The 16,133-nt window shown below is 39.9% G+C and overlaps 2 protein-coding genes across 2 annotated transcripts; both read right to left on the bottom strand.

Annotated features, from left to right (window-relative positions):
* Window positions 1-2,453: 2,453 nt before the first annotated feature.
* On the bottom strand, window positions 2,454-9,021 carry zgc:110699 (uncharacterized protein LOC325371 homolog). The gene is made up of 8 exons (XM_067493931.1): window positions 8,873-9,021; window positions 8,650-8,766; window positions 7,308-7,364; window positions 7,126-7,199; window positions 6,783-6,921; window positions 5,495-5,588; window positions 5,328-5,399; window positions 2,454-5,126 (listed from the first exon to the last, which is right to left on the bottom strand). Exons 2-8 carry the CDS (start codon window positions 8,699-8,701, stop codon window positions 5,018-5,020), a joined length of 597 nt encoding a protein of 198 aa, XP_067350032.1. The 5' UTR covers window positions 8,702-8,766; window positions 8,873-9,021; the 3' UTR covers window positions 2,454-5,017.
* Window positions 9,022-9,813: 792 nt separating this feature from the next.
* Window positions 9,814-16,030, bottom strand: LOC137108752 (NADH-ubiquinone oxidoreductase 75 kDa subunit, mitochondrial-like). Its single transcript, XM_067493741.1, has 19 exons — window positions 15,911-16,030; window positions 14,571-14,647; window positions 14,343-14,434; window positions 14,027-14,134; window positions 13,830-13,906; window positions 13,629-13,710; window positions 13,294-13,424; window positions 12,911-13,096; window positions 12,665-12,799; window positions 12,400-12,514; window positions 12,126-12,271; window positions 11,863-11,991; window positions 11,520-11,649; window positions 11,256-11,416; window positions 10,915-11,069; window positions 10,572-10,747; window positions 10,337-10,471; window positions 10,173-10,245; window positions 9,814-10,065 (listed from the first exon to the last, which is right to left on the bottom strand). The coding sequence occupies exons 2-19, from the start codon at window positions 14,641-14,643 to the stop codon at window positions 9,974-9,976; spliced, it is 2,196 nt and encodes a 731-aa protein (XP_067349842.1). The 5' UTR covers window positions 14,644-14,647; window positions 15,911-16,030; the 3' UTR covers window positions 9,814-9,973.
* Between the last annotated feature and the right edge of the window lie 103 nt (window positions 16,031-16,133).

Genomic DNA, 16,133 nt, shown 5'->3' with positions numbered 1-16,133 from the left:
AGACCAGGAAAGTAACCAAGCAATTAACACATTAAGCATATTTACTTGAGTTTATAAAAAGACACTCACGTGGATGCAAATGTACAGGTAAGGTGACATCCTTAAAAGGAAGGTTCACAGTTTTTCAAGGATGTCTTTCTGCTTCCATCAACAAAAGTAGCCTTTAAATAGCCTTCAAGGGATCCTTCCTGGAGACGTTTTAAGTCCAATATTTCGGGATTTTGTTTCCATATTCTGCTTGTTCATACTCCAACATCACTACATTTTGTACTTTTTCTCACAGAAGTACAGTACTCTTTCCTTTTTGGTTGTCTTTAATTTGACTGTGGTCATTTTTAAAGTTTGTAGGGGATATTCTCTGTTTGAGGTTATTTGATGCCTGTGTTGAGTCATTTTTTTGTGTTTGTTTTTAGTCTTTTTGTGTCTCTTTTGGATAGTTTCAGATCCATATTCATCAGTATTTAGTCTGTGTGTATCTTTTTAATTCAATGTCATCAGCTCTGGCCAATGGACTCCCCTGGCTTCTGGTAGCCCCTTTCAATGATCCATCCACAATTGTACTCTACTACACATATTTTGCAACTGTGCTACTTTTTTAAATGATTAATAAAGTAAAATACAGAAAAGAATGCAAAAGTAACATGATCGTTCTGTTTTGCAAATTTAGATGTTTTGCAGATAAAACTTGAGAAAAGCGGGACAATTGTTTGTGACAAAATGCTTTTTCACAGCTGTAAAAGATGTAAGCACTTTGTCATTGTGTAAACCTATGAAATATGAAGTAATATAAACAATAAACCATGACAACTCAGCTTGCTATGATGAAACAAGACTTATAATAACAGATTGGTGTCAAGTTATTCCTACAGCAGTTTGTCAACTGACATCATAGTTGAACTCGAGGCCCTGCATGCCCATGGCACTTTTACACAGGTGATTCATTATTTTATCTGATTAGACCTTTTCTCTGGACGTCCTGGCTGTATACAGACTGGTTGATTGGCATCCTTCTCTTTCACTGTCCGGTTTGTTTTCTTTTTTATATTTTTTCAGGTTTGTGGGTGCAGGGTGGCTGGTGTGACACAGAAGGAGCAGAGCACACATTAATGTTATTAGTTCCACCCGGGCTTTTCTTCCTATAACAAGTGGCAAATGTCAGCTATAAAAAGGTCAGTCTACATGTAGGCTATTAAGACTGGACCTCAGTGCTGTGAGAGTAATATTACCCCCTGCAGGTCAGAGTGGATCACTGTATTGTGAACAAATATAGTTTCAGCAAAACCAGCCAGATTTCTTGTAAACTTTGCTCATATAAATGACAAAAAATTGGGTTATGTGTCCCATCTGTCTGCACTTGCCTTTAGACAAAAATCACAAGACATATAGGTGTCCAAAGTGAAGAATGTGTGTTTGTGTGTGAAAGGAAACAGAGATACAAATAGACAAATTACCATAGGGACTGTTTTGACACCCCTAAAATAGGTTACTGCCTCACACACACACACATACACACTGGGAATGAAACAGATATTTCTGTCCAGCCCCAGATGGTTTCACCTCTGAGAGACTAAAAGATTGAAGTATTTGTACAGCAGGGTGAGAGAAACCATGTCCATTGTGTTGCAGGTGTCAGAGAGTTTGTGTGTACTGCAGCTTTGACCTGATACACAATCTGGGTCGATTTCAGTGAAAATGGAAAGTAAGATGGACCTGTTTGTATCTACGGTAGCAGCGTGGTTCTAGAGATGGGCAACCTGTCCATCACTATAGCCATCAGGGGCTAAGTCAGGGTGCCCATTGGCCAGAGGCTTTTTATTTTAAAGACTCTAAATGACCACAAAGACACACAAAAGCAAATGGCATTGCTGTAAAACTGCATTGGTCCTGTTTGTCTATCAGGTTGAGGACTTTGTTCTTGTAATCCCATTAGATGTTTTATATATGTTCTTACCAAGGTCACTGAGTAGTACACATTAGAAAGTATGTGTAGAAACTATAGTGAGTGTGTGTTTTTCTACCTAGTAAACAAATATTTACTATTAGGTAATGATCTGTTAGCCTTTTTTTTCTTTGTTCTACCATTTTCTCATAAACCTTTCTTCCTCCCTCTATTTCCACCACTCCTCTTTTCTCTGTCTCCTTTCTCCTTTTTCACATATCAGTTTACGAAGGTGTCCCACCCCAAGTGACAGAGAGTCTCTATTTCTCTTTCCCACACTTTGGTGTTGTGTAACTGTGACCTTCTGCTACACCTAAAAATGCTAAATTTAAACCTACTGTACCTTGTGGTGTTTTTTTGACCGCTTTCAAATGAAAGTCCCTAGTTTATGCTACTAGCAGGAGAATAGTGGTGACACATTATTCTGCAGAAGAAAATGTGATGATGTACAGTAAACAGTGTAGTATTTAAAATGTTTAAAAAATAAGAAACATGCTCATGTTGTAGGCAGCTATTGGTTTGTATTCAAGTCAACTCACTGTGCACTTGAATATCTTTTAATTTCTTGTAATGAATTGAAGCTGAATTCAAGACGAGCAGTCAACATTCATATATTATTGCAGTAATTGACTCACTTTTTATATAAACCACATTTAATTCATTCATTTATTTTAACAAACTTATACGCTTTGTCTGTTTGAACGCAGGAGCTCTCTGATTGGCTGTAATCTATTGATGCACGCTGTGACACACTCACAGCTCTCTCCGATTGGCTGTTGGTGTGATGATGCAGGTATGACTCATCATTTATTCTGAGCCACGAGGTGACACGGGGCTCTGACCTTTTGTCTCCTTGGTGACCACTGTGATGTCACAGCCTCTCTCGTCTTCATACAGCTCCGTCGTCGTCCTCTCCCGTCTCCCCGGTTTGTTTTGCAGTACAGTGAGAGAGCAATAACATCACAATACTGAAGTGGAAACACACAGTCAGTAAAGGCTTTGCTCTCCACCACACTATCATCACCACACAGTTACTATTATTCCTCACATCATCTGTAATTTTCACCCTCTGTACTGACCCTGCTAACAAGCCTGGGGCCATTCACTGTAGCACCCACCCATGATGGTGAATATAAATTCATGCTTTGATGGCAATTACATCTATTTCCAAGCAGTCTGAAAATAAATGAGTAATCAGGGCTGGCACAAGATGGTTTAGGCCTCCATATTGACCAGAACCCACCAAAATCAGTACGTTCAGGCAAAAACCAAATCATGTGTGTGTATGAATCTAATTAAAGCCTTAATTTTAGTGGTGTTTTCATTTGTGTTCCTGTAATTTCACATTTTAGAAGGCAACTCTCTTTTGCAGCGAGACCCGATCTCATCAAGTAACCTTTTGTTTTTTATTTAAGCAGAATAGAAAAAGAAAAGACTGTAGAGCATTTTAGTCCTATTTTCTATAACATCCAGGCAAACACTTCCTGACTTAGTGACACACGCAGTTACTGATGAGGTGTGTTTTAATAATACAGGCTCCACTGCTCTGTTCAAAATTAAATAGGTATCGACCACAGGGGCGCATGCTCCTTAAACAGCCAGAAAGGGAACTGATGAAGGGGAAACTCAGGCCTGACAAACTGTGGCCTAAGAGTTACATCATTATTTTTAAAAAATAAAGTCAAACTAATGAAGACATTAGTTTGAGTTTTGTCTCGTGGCTTTGCTATACTGCATGAACCCTGCGTGGAAAAGGCAAGTTCCACCTGTAACAATGCAAAGTTCATCGTGCAATTAAGGAATACAAAAACACTGAGAGGCTATTAGTACATATTGTACAAATGGCAACAAAATGGGGTTTGATATGAAGAAAATCCTCACGAATCATCTTTTTCTCTGGGTGTTTGTACATGACACTGAGTGGGGTGTCTGTACTCGGTGGCTTGTTGCTAGCTGGGCTGTGGAAGTGAGCAGAGTGATAGGATACAGACTGTATACACAGTCAATTTGTATTGTGTTTAAAAGTGACAGCACATAGAGTCTGTATAAACTGTGCACACAGATTTAGTGTAGCTGAGGCCCTACAGCTCCTATTCCCTGCTCCTTGCAGACAAAAGAGGCCAAAGAAGCCCATTGTTTTCTTCTGTCTGTCTTTTTTTGTGCCACTCTGTGTTGCTCTTTCCTCTCGCTCTTTTTCTTTGCACATCTCTCACTGATCATAAAGTTCAGAGCAAGAAACAATGACAGAGAGAGAGGTACAAAGGGAGGACAGAAACTGAGCTGAATAATGCCAAGAGTGTAATCAAAGCCAGTTTTGTTCTTTTATCCACACTAACATAACAAGGACAAATTTAATTGTTTTACTTAGAGACTGGTGGCCTGTGGACACAGACTGAGTTGCATGAATTATGCATTAAAACACCAAATCATGTGCATTGATCTGTTTTACTCCATTCTTCGGTGTGGTCTTTTTAAAGGGCTGGGGGTTGTGGCTCTTTGCAGGCACATCAGCATCTTCCACAGCCAAACCAGCCAGAGGTTTCTGCAGAGTGTAGACCGTGATCATCTGCATTAGATGAAATGATTTTACCGCCATCTACCGGAGAATGAAAATATGAAAATATATTCATCAAACTGTAATAAGAGACACATGCATTCATTGTTGTGTTAATGATGTTATTGTTTTCTAATTAACTAATAAAAGGGGTCACCAGTTGTCCTTGGAAATGCAGTAGGGACACTTTATATTTGCTCCTGCCTTGGTTTAAATGGGATAAGTGAAGCTCACCTCAGCTCAGTAACTCCAGAGACATTATCGCTTTAACTCAGTAATTCAGGCTGGTTCCAAATTATATGCACCAACCATTTGTAGACCAACCTTCTCAACAAGTAGGAATCCAGAAAGCCAGAAGCTGCTGACATGAACTAGGAAACTAATGAACAGCTCAAAAGTGGGTCCCCAGTTGCAGCAGGTGCCACATCACACAGTCATAAGTAGTTTTTTGAAAATGGTACTTTTTAGGAAAGTTTTGTGTCTTCTGTTGTCCTCCATACATTATAATGGTTTGTCTGCTGCGGTCACCACTGCATGGTCTTAGATCGGGTCAGTTTCCTGGTCAGAGCGTGGCGAACGGTCAGCATGTAGGAGCGACGGTCAGGCAGAGGTCGCTGCTGATCCAACACCAGCCTGTTACAGACACAGGAAACAAACTGTCAACACCAACTGACAAAGAGTTGGTAGGAACTACTTTCCAAAGACTTTTTTTTAGGTCCCTATGGTTTTTTAAGCTCTTAGTTCAACTTTCTCATCACCATCCTCAATGTATTAGATTTTCATTTAGATAAAACCATGTCAGTTACAACAGATTATAAGACACATAAAAAACACCTGATGAGTTGTAGAACTGCTGCTTCCACTGCTAGAAAGGCTTCTGCCACAGAAAGCTCCCTGAAACCACACCTACACACACATACACACACACACCTAGTTAGAATAAGAGTACTTTGCATTGATACAAACTAATAAATGCACTTTAATTGTGTAATCACACCGACCTTAAATCTTTGGCCAGCCTCTGTCCCTCCTCTGTCGTCACCTCCCTCCCTATTTCCAAGTCTGCTTTATTGGCGACCAGGACTGTGGGAACGACTGACACAATAAACCAAAGTGATGCTATTGTTACACAATATTGTCAGTGACACTCATGGTTACTCTTGATTGAATGACTTTGATAAATGTCTAATGTGTAAGAACATTTATTATAGGGTGAAATCATGGATTTGAATTTTACATCTATCTTTACCTGTCATGTTGGAAAATACACAAATAAAATATGCATGAAAAACAATTTTGAAAAAACAATTAAATAAAATGTTATATGATGTTCACTGAAATGTTAAATGTTATATGGATTTTTTATAGAAAATTTACAATAAATTAAATATATCAGAATCTTTGCAATGCTCATCTTTCTTCCTGTCACTTAAAACATCTGTCATCACCTGCAGCTGCTGTCAGAATTTAATTTAATTTCATTTTGGGGGAAAAATACATTTGTTGTATTGTCAAAGCGCTTTTTAGACATCTTGCATGAAGGACTTGGATGGCAATTCGTGTCCAGTCGTGTTATGGAAAATGTCTTCTGATACTACAGATACAGAAGCCAAGTACAACCCTGGATGTAGTTGTGTTTCTTTATGCCGTTATCTCTGAATAACAAAGCTCATTTTCTTTTGATAACAAGATAATTTATCAAAATCCAAATGAATGTATTGCCTTCCCTAGACCACAGCTGATCCTTTATTCTTTAAAGTGTGTGATAAAAATGTGATTTTGCCATAGTTTGACAGCTAATATAGATTTTCTGCGTGACTGTGTTAATTTTTAATATAGTGGTTAAGTTATTTGTCTTACATCATTGTGGTGCTGAAAGAGCAGGAGGTGCCAGCTCCAGCTTTAAGGGGATTTTTCATTGGGTTCCTTATTTTAACATCTTTCTGTTTCTGAACTCTTGGAGCACGAATGGACAGTTCATGTCCCAAAAGGAAAATGTGAGCTGGATCGAATCTTTTGTTGATGTAAATATCCTTGAGGCTAATAATATTGCAAAACTTGCAAAAGAGATGTTTTATACATCCAGTCTTTCGTTTTAGTGGCATTGTAACAGTGGCATTAAAGTAAATTTGTGCAGATTTGACTTTGGTAACTTCTAGTGGTAGAAAAAACAAAATAGTCCCTGTACAATACAAATGTCCTGGTAGACTAAATGTGATCCGTCAGTCAAGGAGTCCTTACACATTTCCCTCCAACCTCCTTCAGATATTAAGTGATTTTGTTCCCTACCCAGACTTTGTTTGGTTTGCTCGATGAGCTTCTTGAGTTGTGGCACCTCCAGGAATGTGAATCGCTGTGTGATGGAGTAGAGCAGCAGGAAACCATCAGCCCAGCGGATGGATGACTCCAGAGAAAGCACAGAGTTCTCCTGAAGCAGATAATGTTTGATACTAACACTGTGCTTAAATCTGATTCGTGTCAAATCCCTCATCAAAACCTCATCTTATTTAATGGTACAGATTTTAAAAAAATTTGTCAAATCAGTCAAACAACTGGGCGGGAGATTGTTAAAAAAAATGTAAATGCAGCATTGTATCCCAGGTACAGTGCAGCACAGGATGTAAAAATGTACCTTACAACCCATGTCCAGAATCTCCAGATCAACAGATTCCTGGTCCACCACCTGACTGCATCTGTAGGTCACATCTGTGTTACAATAACACAAATGAGTTGAACTTGTTTTGTTGGAATAGAGGTAGAAAGATGTAGGGCTGTAAGTGATGGATCTAATTATGTTTCCAGCTGCATTCTCACCCTTTTTATGGTCATAGTCACCGATGAAGCGCTTGGTAATAAAACGAACGCACAGTGCTGCAGACAGAAAACAGACATGGTCAACAGAGTGTAAACAAATAATATCTAATATTTTTCTTTATAATGTGTATTCACAAACGTAAAATCTGCATTTGGCCTACAGATCACTGTATCTTCATGTGTCTAGTCACTGAAAAGGAGCCTCACCTTCCTTAGTCTAATGCTCTGGTTTTTTGTGTGTTTGTGTGGAATGAGTCTGGATCGGTTCACGTTTGTTTGACTTGTGTGTCTCCTTTCTGAGCTCTCGTAGTATTTCCGTTTCACAAGACACATTAAAACATTTGTTTGAGCCTTTACAGATTAATGTTTAAAGACAGATGTTTACTTCTGCCACATGAAGACAATTTTGCGGTTGTATTTTGTGCACATTAGCGTTTCGTTCTTTTTTTTGGTCTCTGATGAAAACACAGTGAAGTTGAATGGAAATTCATTTGTGATGCCTGAAGCATTTACATCTGGTCTTTCCAGAGAAAATTTTATGATTACTCCTGATAATCCACAGACCTCAATTTATTAAATCTGATGACTGAAGGGAACAGTTGTTATATTTCTGAAATGTCTAATGCAACTTAAAAAAACAACAACACTTTTTTATTCGGAATCTAATTTAAACTCTAATGAGTTGAGTGAAAATATGGCAAGCATAAAAAACAGCTGCACACAGGCTTTGCTTTGGAATTAGAATAACGCTATGATTTTGCAATTGTGTCCTGAATTTCCTCAAGAGTTTGCCAAACTAGGTGAACATCCTGTGCCTTTCACTGTGTATGCTGAAGCACAGTGTGTTATTTCTAGCAAATACACCCTCTGCACATATTACCGTGTTTAAAAGATATCTGCTCAGGACCTGCTGTTGTGCAGGGGTTTTGAATTAACATTTAGTCATAAAAGTACCTTCTGCTCATTTGTTCTTTCATTTTAATGTAGAAAAGTAAGAAAATAAATCACTCGCACCAGACTTTTTCTATTACGCTACAATGAGCATAATCTAAAACTAAACCCGTGCATGAAAAGCACAAGAAAACCAGTTCAAAAAAAGAACAATTTCTGACACATGACATGAGACAGGCATTAGTGGAAGTCACCAAGCTGGCACAATGCTTCTACAGTTCACAGCAAAGACAGCAGGGTCAGCTTTAAACCTGAGTGAAATCTCCATATTTAGCCCAAACTCTTACACCGTGACCAAAATGTAACCCCCAAACTTAACCTCTAATGCTTCCTCCAAGAAAGTTTTCCACAGATACACATTCCCACTCTGTGTCTCTCTGTCTGTGCTTACCTGTTTTTCCTGTGTTCTGAGCTCCCAGAATAAGGAGTTTAACTGGAACCATTTTCCTGACGGTCCCACTGTCAGTCTCACTTACAGAGAAGAGCAGAGACCGAGTACACAGAACATCTGCAGCAGCCGAACACAGTTAAAAAGCAACATAAATCATGTTACAACACCTAGAGTTCATGTAAAAATACAAAGCACAAACTAGCTATGCTGCATTGTTACTGACCTTTAAATATAAATAAATTCCAGATAAGGAGAAGAGGACAATAATGAAGTCATTGTGCTTGGTCTTAGACACTGAGCAGACAAAGAATGAAGAGATGGGACTGTCTACTCTCCTTTTGTGTCTGTGTGTAGGTGTGTGTGCTCTCTGCTTGTGTTTTAGGACCTGTCTCTCTCTACTAGGAAAACTAGATGACAAGAGCCATTTGTCTAAAGGGACTGACTCCAAGTAACCTATTCTACATGCATTCACAGCACGCATAAACGTGCTTTTTAGGGACTGTAAGTGACTTTCAATAAACCCCCAAAGACTTAACATTAATCTTGAGGTCATACTAAATACTCTATATCCACCCCGATGGTGCTGAGCCTTTTGAGAGTTCATACACAGATAAGCTTTAAAATGTCAACTGAACTGGAACAGGGTTTTGGAATATGAAGGCACTCTTTGTTACTATAGGTACTAAAGTAGTAATTGCTAAATGCCAAATGAAGCAAAACAATCTGATTATTTAATGTTTGACGTGTCAGATTTTGATATTCTACAGCAATTGTCTGCACAGTACAACTGTAGTCCTTTTATTTTGAAAAGAACATGAGGTTTTTCTAAAATCTGCCGTTTCACCGTTCTGAGCCATTAAGCATCCCAGCACCTAACACCACGACTAACAGAAAAAGACGTCTTGTTTTCTGTATTCTTTTCCTCCAGATGATGAAAGAACAGAGATGACGCTTATCACCGGTTCTTTCTGAATACGATTCACAAAACACTGTTTGGCACATCTAATCACATCTGTATGTCTGGAAGCTAAATGTAGGAATAAAGATGAGGGAAACAAACTAATAATGTGCGACATTTAAACTTAGGAAGCTCAAACACAGTAAGACATGGATGACTTGTGGGCCTTTACAATAAAAAACAGAGTGAAAGAAAACCTGTCAAAATTGAGTAACGACAAAAGATTTTATTTATATTTCATACACTTTATGGAACAAAGCTCATTGTACAACTGTGTACAATAAAGCACTGAAGACAACTTTAAATTATAGAGCAACAAAATGTGTTGATTCTGAAGAAAGAGTTTCGGTGTTTTCGTGTGGCTGTTCAGCAAATCGAAGGCTCCTCCACCGCAGCAGCTCCTTCGGTTGCAGCTTTGACACATTTCGCCATCGTCTGAGAGGCACGGCTAATAGAGTCTAAACACAGAAGAGGAGCAAATGTGAAGAGGTCATTTTATTTTGCGCGTTATAAGTTTTGTCTTTTTATCCACAATTAAATAAAAAAAAAAAAAAAAGGCACCTACCTGTCATGTAGAAGTCCTTTATTGAAAGTTGGGGTGGTACCAGAGGAGCAGCTAGGAGGTCCTGGTTCACAGCCTGAACAATTTCCAAAAACACAATGCACAACTTACTTATACAGCAAAAACAACTTCAAACTGTGGGATGAAGAATTAACTCAAAAATGTACCATGGCAAGTTCATTGGATTGTTTGAAGTAGTTTGCCTCCTCTACGTCGTCGTAACGAACCAGATTAGGAGACACTTCGGCTAGTCTCGATCGAACCTCGTCCAGAGTGTCGTAGGGCAGTGTCACACCAACCAGCTGCGTACACACACACACGGGTGTTTCTTTTCATAACTGAGCTTTTGGCCAAAACAAATGGTAATTTACAGTATCAGCATGTGTATGTGTGTGTGCTCACTTCAGATAAAGCTCTGATGATCTTCCAGTCCTCTCGGGCCATTCCAGGAGCAGTGACGGCCACCCGCGTGTGTTGGCTCCTGCCTTCAGTGTTGACATAGGTGGCGTTTTTCTCTGTGTATGCTGCACCAGGTAGGATGATGTCTGCCATGGGTGCTCCTATGTCACCGTGGTGACCTGATGGCATTAAAACCAAAAGTTATAGTACAGTACATTCTCAGAAGTTAGTAATTATCTACTGAATGTATGCATGATTAATGCCACGTGAGTGTGTGTGTGTGTGTGTGTGTGTGTGTGTGTGTGTGTGTGTGTGTGTGTGTGTGTGCGTGTGCGTGTGCATGTACCCTGGTAGACGATGAGGCCGTCTTGAGCAATATCAGCTCTGGTGATGCAGCCGCCATCAGCTCCTAGGAGGAACAGAACTTTGGGTGGATTCTTCCTGATGGCTTCCACACCAGCCTTGTAGCCCAGATCCAATGCAGCCACCTGACTGGCTACTCTGAAAACACACATACAAAGTTTGAGCTGCAGGCATTTGGTTACTTATAGAGGCTATGCATATAATTTCAATACTCTGTGTTTTCAGAGCCTATAAGCCTATTACAGGAATTTTTAAGAAAACATCGACTGATTTGTCTTGACAGGTTCAAACGATTACCACTTTAAAAACAATGCCAAGCTGTACCTGTGCAGAACATTGAGGACCTTCCACCCGGCCTCCACTCCACTGCTGGTTCTGGCATTCTGTGCAATAGTGGAGACGGTGCTCAAAATGGCGGCCCCATCCTTTCTCTGCAGGGCGCTGCTGCCTACAATCACCATTGGACGCTTAGCAGCTGAAAGAACCTGGGGACAGTGAAATGAAATGGATAAAAATTGATGTAAAGGATTCCAGAAATGTACCTCAAGACAGTCACATTGGGTCATTATTAGAGAACATGTGTATTACCTGACAGAAGGGGTGTGTGCCATTAGCCAGCCCCTTCAGTACTGAAGTGTCTTCTCCGAGGTGGTCATATGTGTAACTCAGGTCAACACTGTAACCCACCATAGCAACACGCAGCTCATTGTGGAGCCAGCTGACAGAAAGGCAGAGGGAGGTAACAGTCCATCAAATAACAGGCAAACAAATTAGTGGAAAGACTTGGTATTACAACCTGTGTCCTGTGTTAAAGGGGCAATTAAGTCATTTGCGTCAAGTAGTCTACATTAAATACTGAGCATATAAAGTTTAAAAGACTTAGCAGCTAGAGAGGGGAACCTTACTAATGATACTAAAGTGAGCAGTTTACCTCTTCCGAATTCGGGCATTGAACAGTGGGGCTTCGTAGCGTGGGTTGGTTCCTACGAGGAGCAGCAGGTCACAGTCCTCAATGCCAGCGATGCGGGAGTTCAACAGGTAGTTGGAGCGGAGGTCAGTACTGCAGAGAGAAAACATGTTGGGGACACACTGCATCCATAAAGACACTCTGGGGACTTTACATAAACTTTAACATTCTAACACATTCTAAATTCCTGCATTGTTAAAGCTCACAGTCATTTCAAACAGACCTACCCTGCTCCAGCCATAGGGAAGACTTCCTCAGTGCAGAGGTTTTCTGAGTTGAGCTTGTTGAGGAGGTCTTTGAGGGCGACCAGAGCTTCAGCATCAGCCATCCCCCCAGCTATAGCTGCAAGCTCACCACCCTGCACGCCTTGCAGCTACGCACACACACACAAAATTACAGCACAACTAAACTTGTTAGGTGATGCCTCAGCAGTTACAAAAGACAGACATGTTTAGCTGTAATAACGCCACAAAAAATAAATATTTTCCCATTAACACTTACTGCTCCAGCAACACGAGTGAGAGCGTCCTCCCATGTAGTCGGGGTCAGCTGCCCCGAATTATCCTTTACCATTGGCTGGGTCAACCTCTGTCTCTTGAGGCCATCATATGCAAACCTGAGGATACACATTTCGGATGCACATTCCTTCAGTCGGGTTAGCAACATGGCTATTAAAGTGGAATTTGTCTCATTTAACCAATTATTTTACAAACTAGTGAGACAGATTTAACCTCTAATTGGAAATATCTTCAGGTTTGTGTCCTACCTGGTCTTGTCAGAGATCCACTCTTCATTGACGTCTTCATTCAGTCGGGGAAGCACCCTCATCACCTCGCCTCCTCTTGTGCTTACCAAAATGTTACTGCCCACAGCATCCATTACATCAATGGACTCTGTTTTTCTTCAAAAGGCAGCAGAAGATGAAGTTTAAGTTCATTAAAAGTCTTTAAATGCAAGCAGAAATTTTGCTTTGGCTTTGTAGGATGATTGATTTTATCTAACCCTTTCCTACCTGGTCTCCCATGGTCGTGCAGTGAAAGCGTAGGGTTTGGAGGTGAGGGCCCCAACAGGACAGACATCGATAACGTTGCCTGACAGCTCCGACATGAACATCTTCTCCACATATGTCCCGATCTGCAGGTTGTTTCCTCTTCCTGTCGTTCCCAGGTCTTCAACTCCTGCAATCTCACTGGCAAAACTACACACACACACACACACACACACACAAATATATATAAAAATAACAAACAACAACAACAAATAACACAAGCACCCACACCCAGGAATAACCAAATATACTGTTACAGGATCATTATATCAAATTATGATCTGAAAATTGCAGATTAATACAGGTTACCTGATAAATACCAATAAGGATGTCTCTCATCCACTCACCGAACGCAGCGTGTGCACTGGATACAGCGGGTCATGATGGTTTTGATAAGTGGCCCGATGTTCTTGTCCTCCACCGCTCGTTTTCCTTCTGTGAAACGACTGCGGTCTGAACCAAACTGCATGGACTGATCCTGAGAGCAGGACAAGGCAAAATGAAAAAAAAAAGTTTCTGTGCTGGCTGCACTTTTTTCCAATGTAGTTATTTAATGCCAGCCATTTTTATTGTATTTTATTACGACAGATGTTGACATCAGATATCTTTATCTGCATAGTAAATTAAATGGAAAAGTAGGTATTTGTGGATGAACTGCTCCATGAACCAGTCGTATATTTACCTGCAGGTCACACTCTCCTCCCTGATCACAAATGGGGCAGTCCAATGGGTGGTTCGCTAACAGGAACTCCATCACTCCCTCTCTGATAACACACACACACACACACACACACACAAAACTTGTGTCTAATACTTGGTTATGTTTCCAAAGCCTTTTTATCCCTTTCAGTCATACTGTGATGAATCCACAAAAGTCTGTTACCTGGCTTTACGTGTCTTCTCTGAGTTGGTGAGGATGTTCCAACCCTTCATAACAGGCATGGCACAGGCTGCTACCGGCTGACAGTACACACACACACACACACACTTTCAGCAATTCCTGCCTTCAATTTGATTCCCTTTCAGCAGAGTGCCTAGTAAAGCAGACTACCTGCTGTCAAATAAGTTGAATTCTTTTACCTTTGGAGCTTTCTCAATCTCAACCAGACACATACGACAGTTTCCTGCCACTGAGAGGCGCTCATGGTAACAGAACCTGGGGATCTGGATTCCTGCCTTTTCACAGGCCTGATTGGGAAAGGAAAGCGACATTAGTCACTTAAACTTTTGTTTACATTATATTTAGTTTGCAACACCATAAAGTCAACGTCTCAGGAGGTACAGCTGTCATCCTCCAAAAACATGACACTGAACCCCAGGTTGCGCTAATGGCTCTGTGAGACCATTTGAACTATCACAATTAATAATTGCAGTAACATAATCAGATATTTCTTACCTGCAGCACAGTAGTTCCAGGCTCCACTTCCACTGGTTTTCCATCTACAAACACTTCCACCATGTTACTGGCAGCACGCACTGGAGTACGCACTGAAATCAAATACACAAAGACCAAGTTAAAATAATACGATATATTTAAAAATAATAGGATTAAGCATTGAAAAAGCTTTTAGAAACACTAATGCCTTTCTTTCAAAATATCAGATATTACACAAATAGGTCTTACCAGTGTTGGAGGGAGTGAGGCCACCCTTGGCAGCTCCGGCTAGAGCTCGGCCGACAACTGGCAGTCGCAGCATAATGCTGAGAGAGGAGAAAAGAAAGCAAATGAGCTTTTCCCTTAAGGGGTCTCCACAACGCAGCCTGTCCAAGGTAGCCCCTTGTGACTGGGCGGGTTGTCAATGTCTCAAGGGGTAAAGCAGTCATCCTCCAAAAACAGGACACTGAACCCTACACCTGGTGGGGTGGGAATTGAACCCACAGCCTTCTGCATTGCAAACCATTGCTCTACCACTGAGCGTCCTGGCCAATATGGCAGACATTGCACTAACTAAACAAACAAACAAAAAAAACTGCAATCTGACGACCTATTTTACAATTTTTAATGTAACTCTTTCAAATTTGCACCCATGCTAGATTCATTTGTTTATTATTCCATTAATCACCTGGTGTATTAAATGTCCAAAAATATAAATAAATAAAATAGACATCACCAAAAAATAAAGAAAAAAGAGAAGTGAAGACCCTTTTTAAAAACACAATTTAAATCTGTATTCCATAAATGTTTTTTTACTATAATGTAAAATACATTTCATTATGAAGTTGTCAAATCTTAAAAAAATCTTAAAATAAAAAGGTGAGGACTAGCATTATTTAGAATTAAAAACATGCCTGTAAAGTTTACTTCTTTTAGGCCAAAAAATGAATTGGTTTTAGGGTATGGAAAATATTAATAACTTGGTGAATGTGATGTTTTTTAGTTAAGGTCTTGATATAAAAAGGTAAATAACCCTGATTTTATTTTATAAGTGCACAGTTTAAAAAAAAATAAAAGCTTCCATGTTAGAGAGACCCAACATACAGAGCAGAAACATCGTACTCTCCTGAGACATCGCTTATTGCAGGATTGTTGTTCGGAATTTAATAAATGTTTACAAGTCTAGCTGGTAAAATACAGTGACAGTTTAAATCAATTAACATTACAGCCACAACAGCAAGTGCTAGGTAAGTTAGCTTAGTGCCCGTCACTGTCAGCAAAACAAGTGTTGCGGTCACTCAATCCCATAACATTTCATGATGAAAATGCACAGAGAACCAAGGCAGGATTTACAAAACATACTGACACGATAGAAATATTAAGTATGAATGGCAGCAAGGACATTTTAATGAGGACTGCTTGCTTGCAGGCTAACAGCATTAGCTAGCAGTACTACTCAAGGACACGGGGATATGTAACGGCATTACAGCGGATAATAAGGTCAAACACTGGATTTTACACAGGCCTTGCATTTACATTTCATATACATTTATGTATTTATAAATGCAAAACGTGCGTCTGATCCTTACCTTTCGCTATTTGGCCTTCTTGACCAGAACAGCGGTGATGTGAGTTTTACGCTACCTAATATTTAGCTAGCTGTGGCTTGGTTAGCGGAACTTCCTTTCCTCTTGATTTCACAATAAAAGCACCATCTTTAAAACATAAACAATAAAGCAATAATTGATTCACATCAACCTAATAATATTATAAAATAAGACTTTGATTCTTTAATTTATTCATTGGGTCTTT

The sequence above is a fragment of the Channa argus genome, chromosome 23 (genome assembly GCF_033026475.1).
Source record: "Channa argus isolate prfri chromosome 23, Channa argus male v1.0, whole genome shotgun sequence".
Lineage (NCBI taxonomy): Eukaryota > Metazoa > Chordata > Actinopteri > Anabantiformes > Channidae > Channa > Channa argus.
The sequence above is the reverse complement of the archived record's forward strand: the minus strand, read 5'-3'. Positions and strand labels throughout refer to the sequence as shown.

Bases quoted from the DNA above. Each gene is read 5' to 3' on its own strand.
- zgc:110699 (XM_067493931.1), bottom strand. From the start codon at position 8,701: ATGGTTCCAGTTAAACTCCTTATTCTGGGAGCTCAGAACACAGGAAAA. The intron at 7,200-7,307 runs GTGAGAATGCAG...ATTGTAACACAG, and splicing joins TGACTATGACCATAAAAAGG to ATGTGACCTACAGATGCAGT. The intron at 6,922-7,125 runs GTACATTTTTAC...TATCTGCTTCAG, and splicing joins TTCTGGACATGGGTTGTAAG to GAGAACTCTGTGCTTTCTCT.
- LOC137108752 (XM_067493741.1), bottom strand. From the start codon at position 14,643: ATGCTGCGACTGCCAGTTGTCGGCCGAGCTCTAGCCGGAGCTGCCAAG. The intron at 12,515-12,664 runs GTAGGACACAAA...GTGTATCCTCAG, and splicing joins TGGATCTCTGACAAGACCAG to GTTTGCATATGATGGCCTCA. The intron at 10,472-10,571 runs GTGAGCACACAC...GTGTGTACGCAG, and splicing joins TCATCAGAGCTTTATCTGAA to CTGGTTGGTGTGACACTGCC.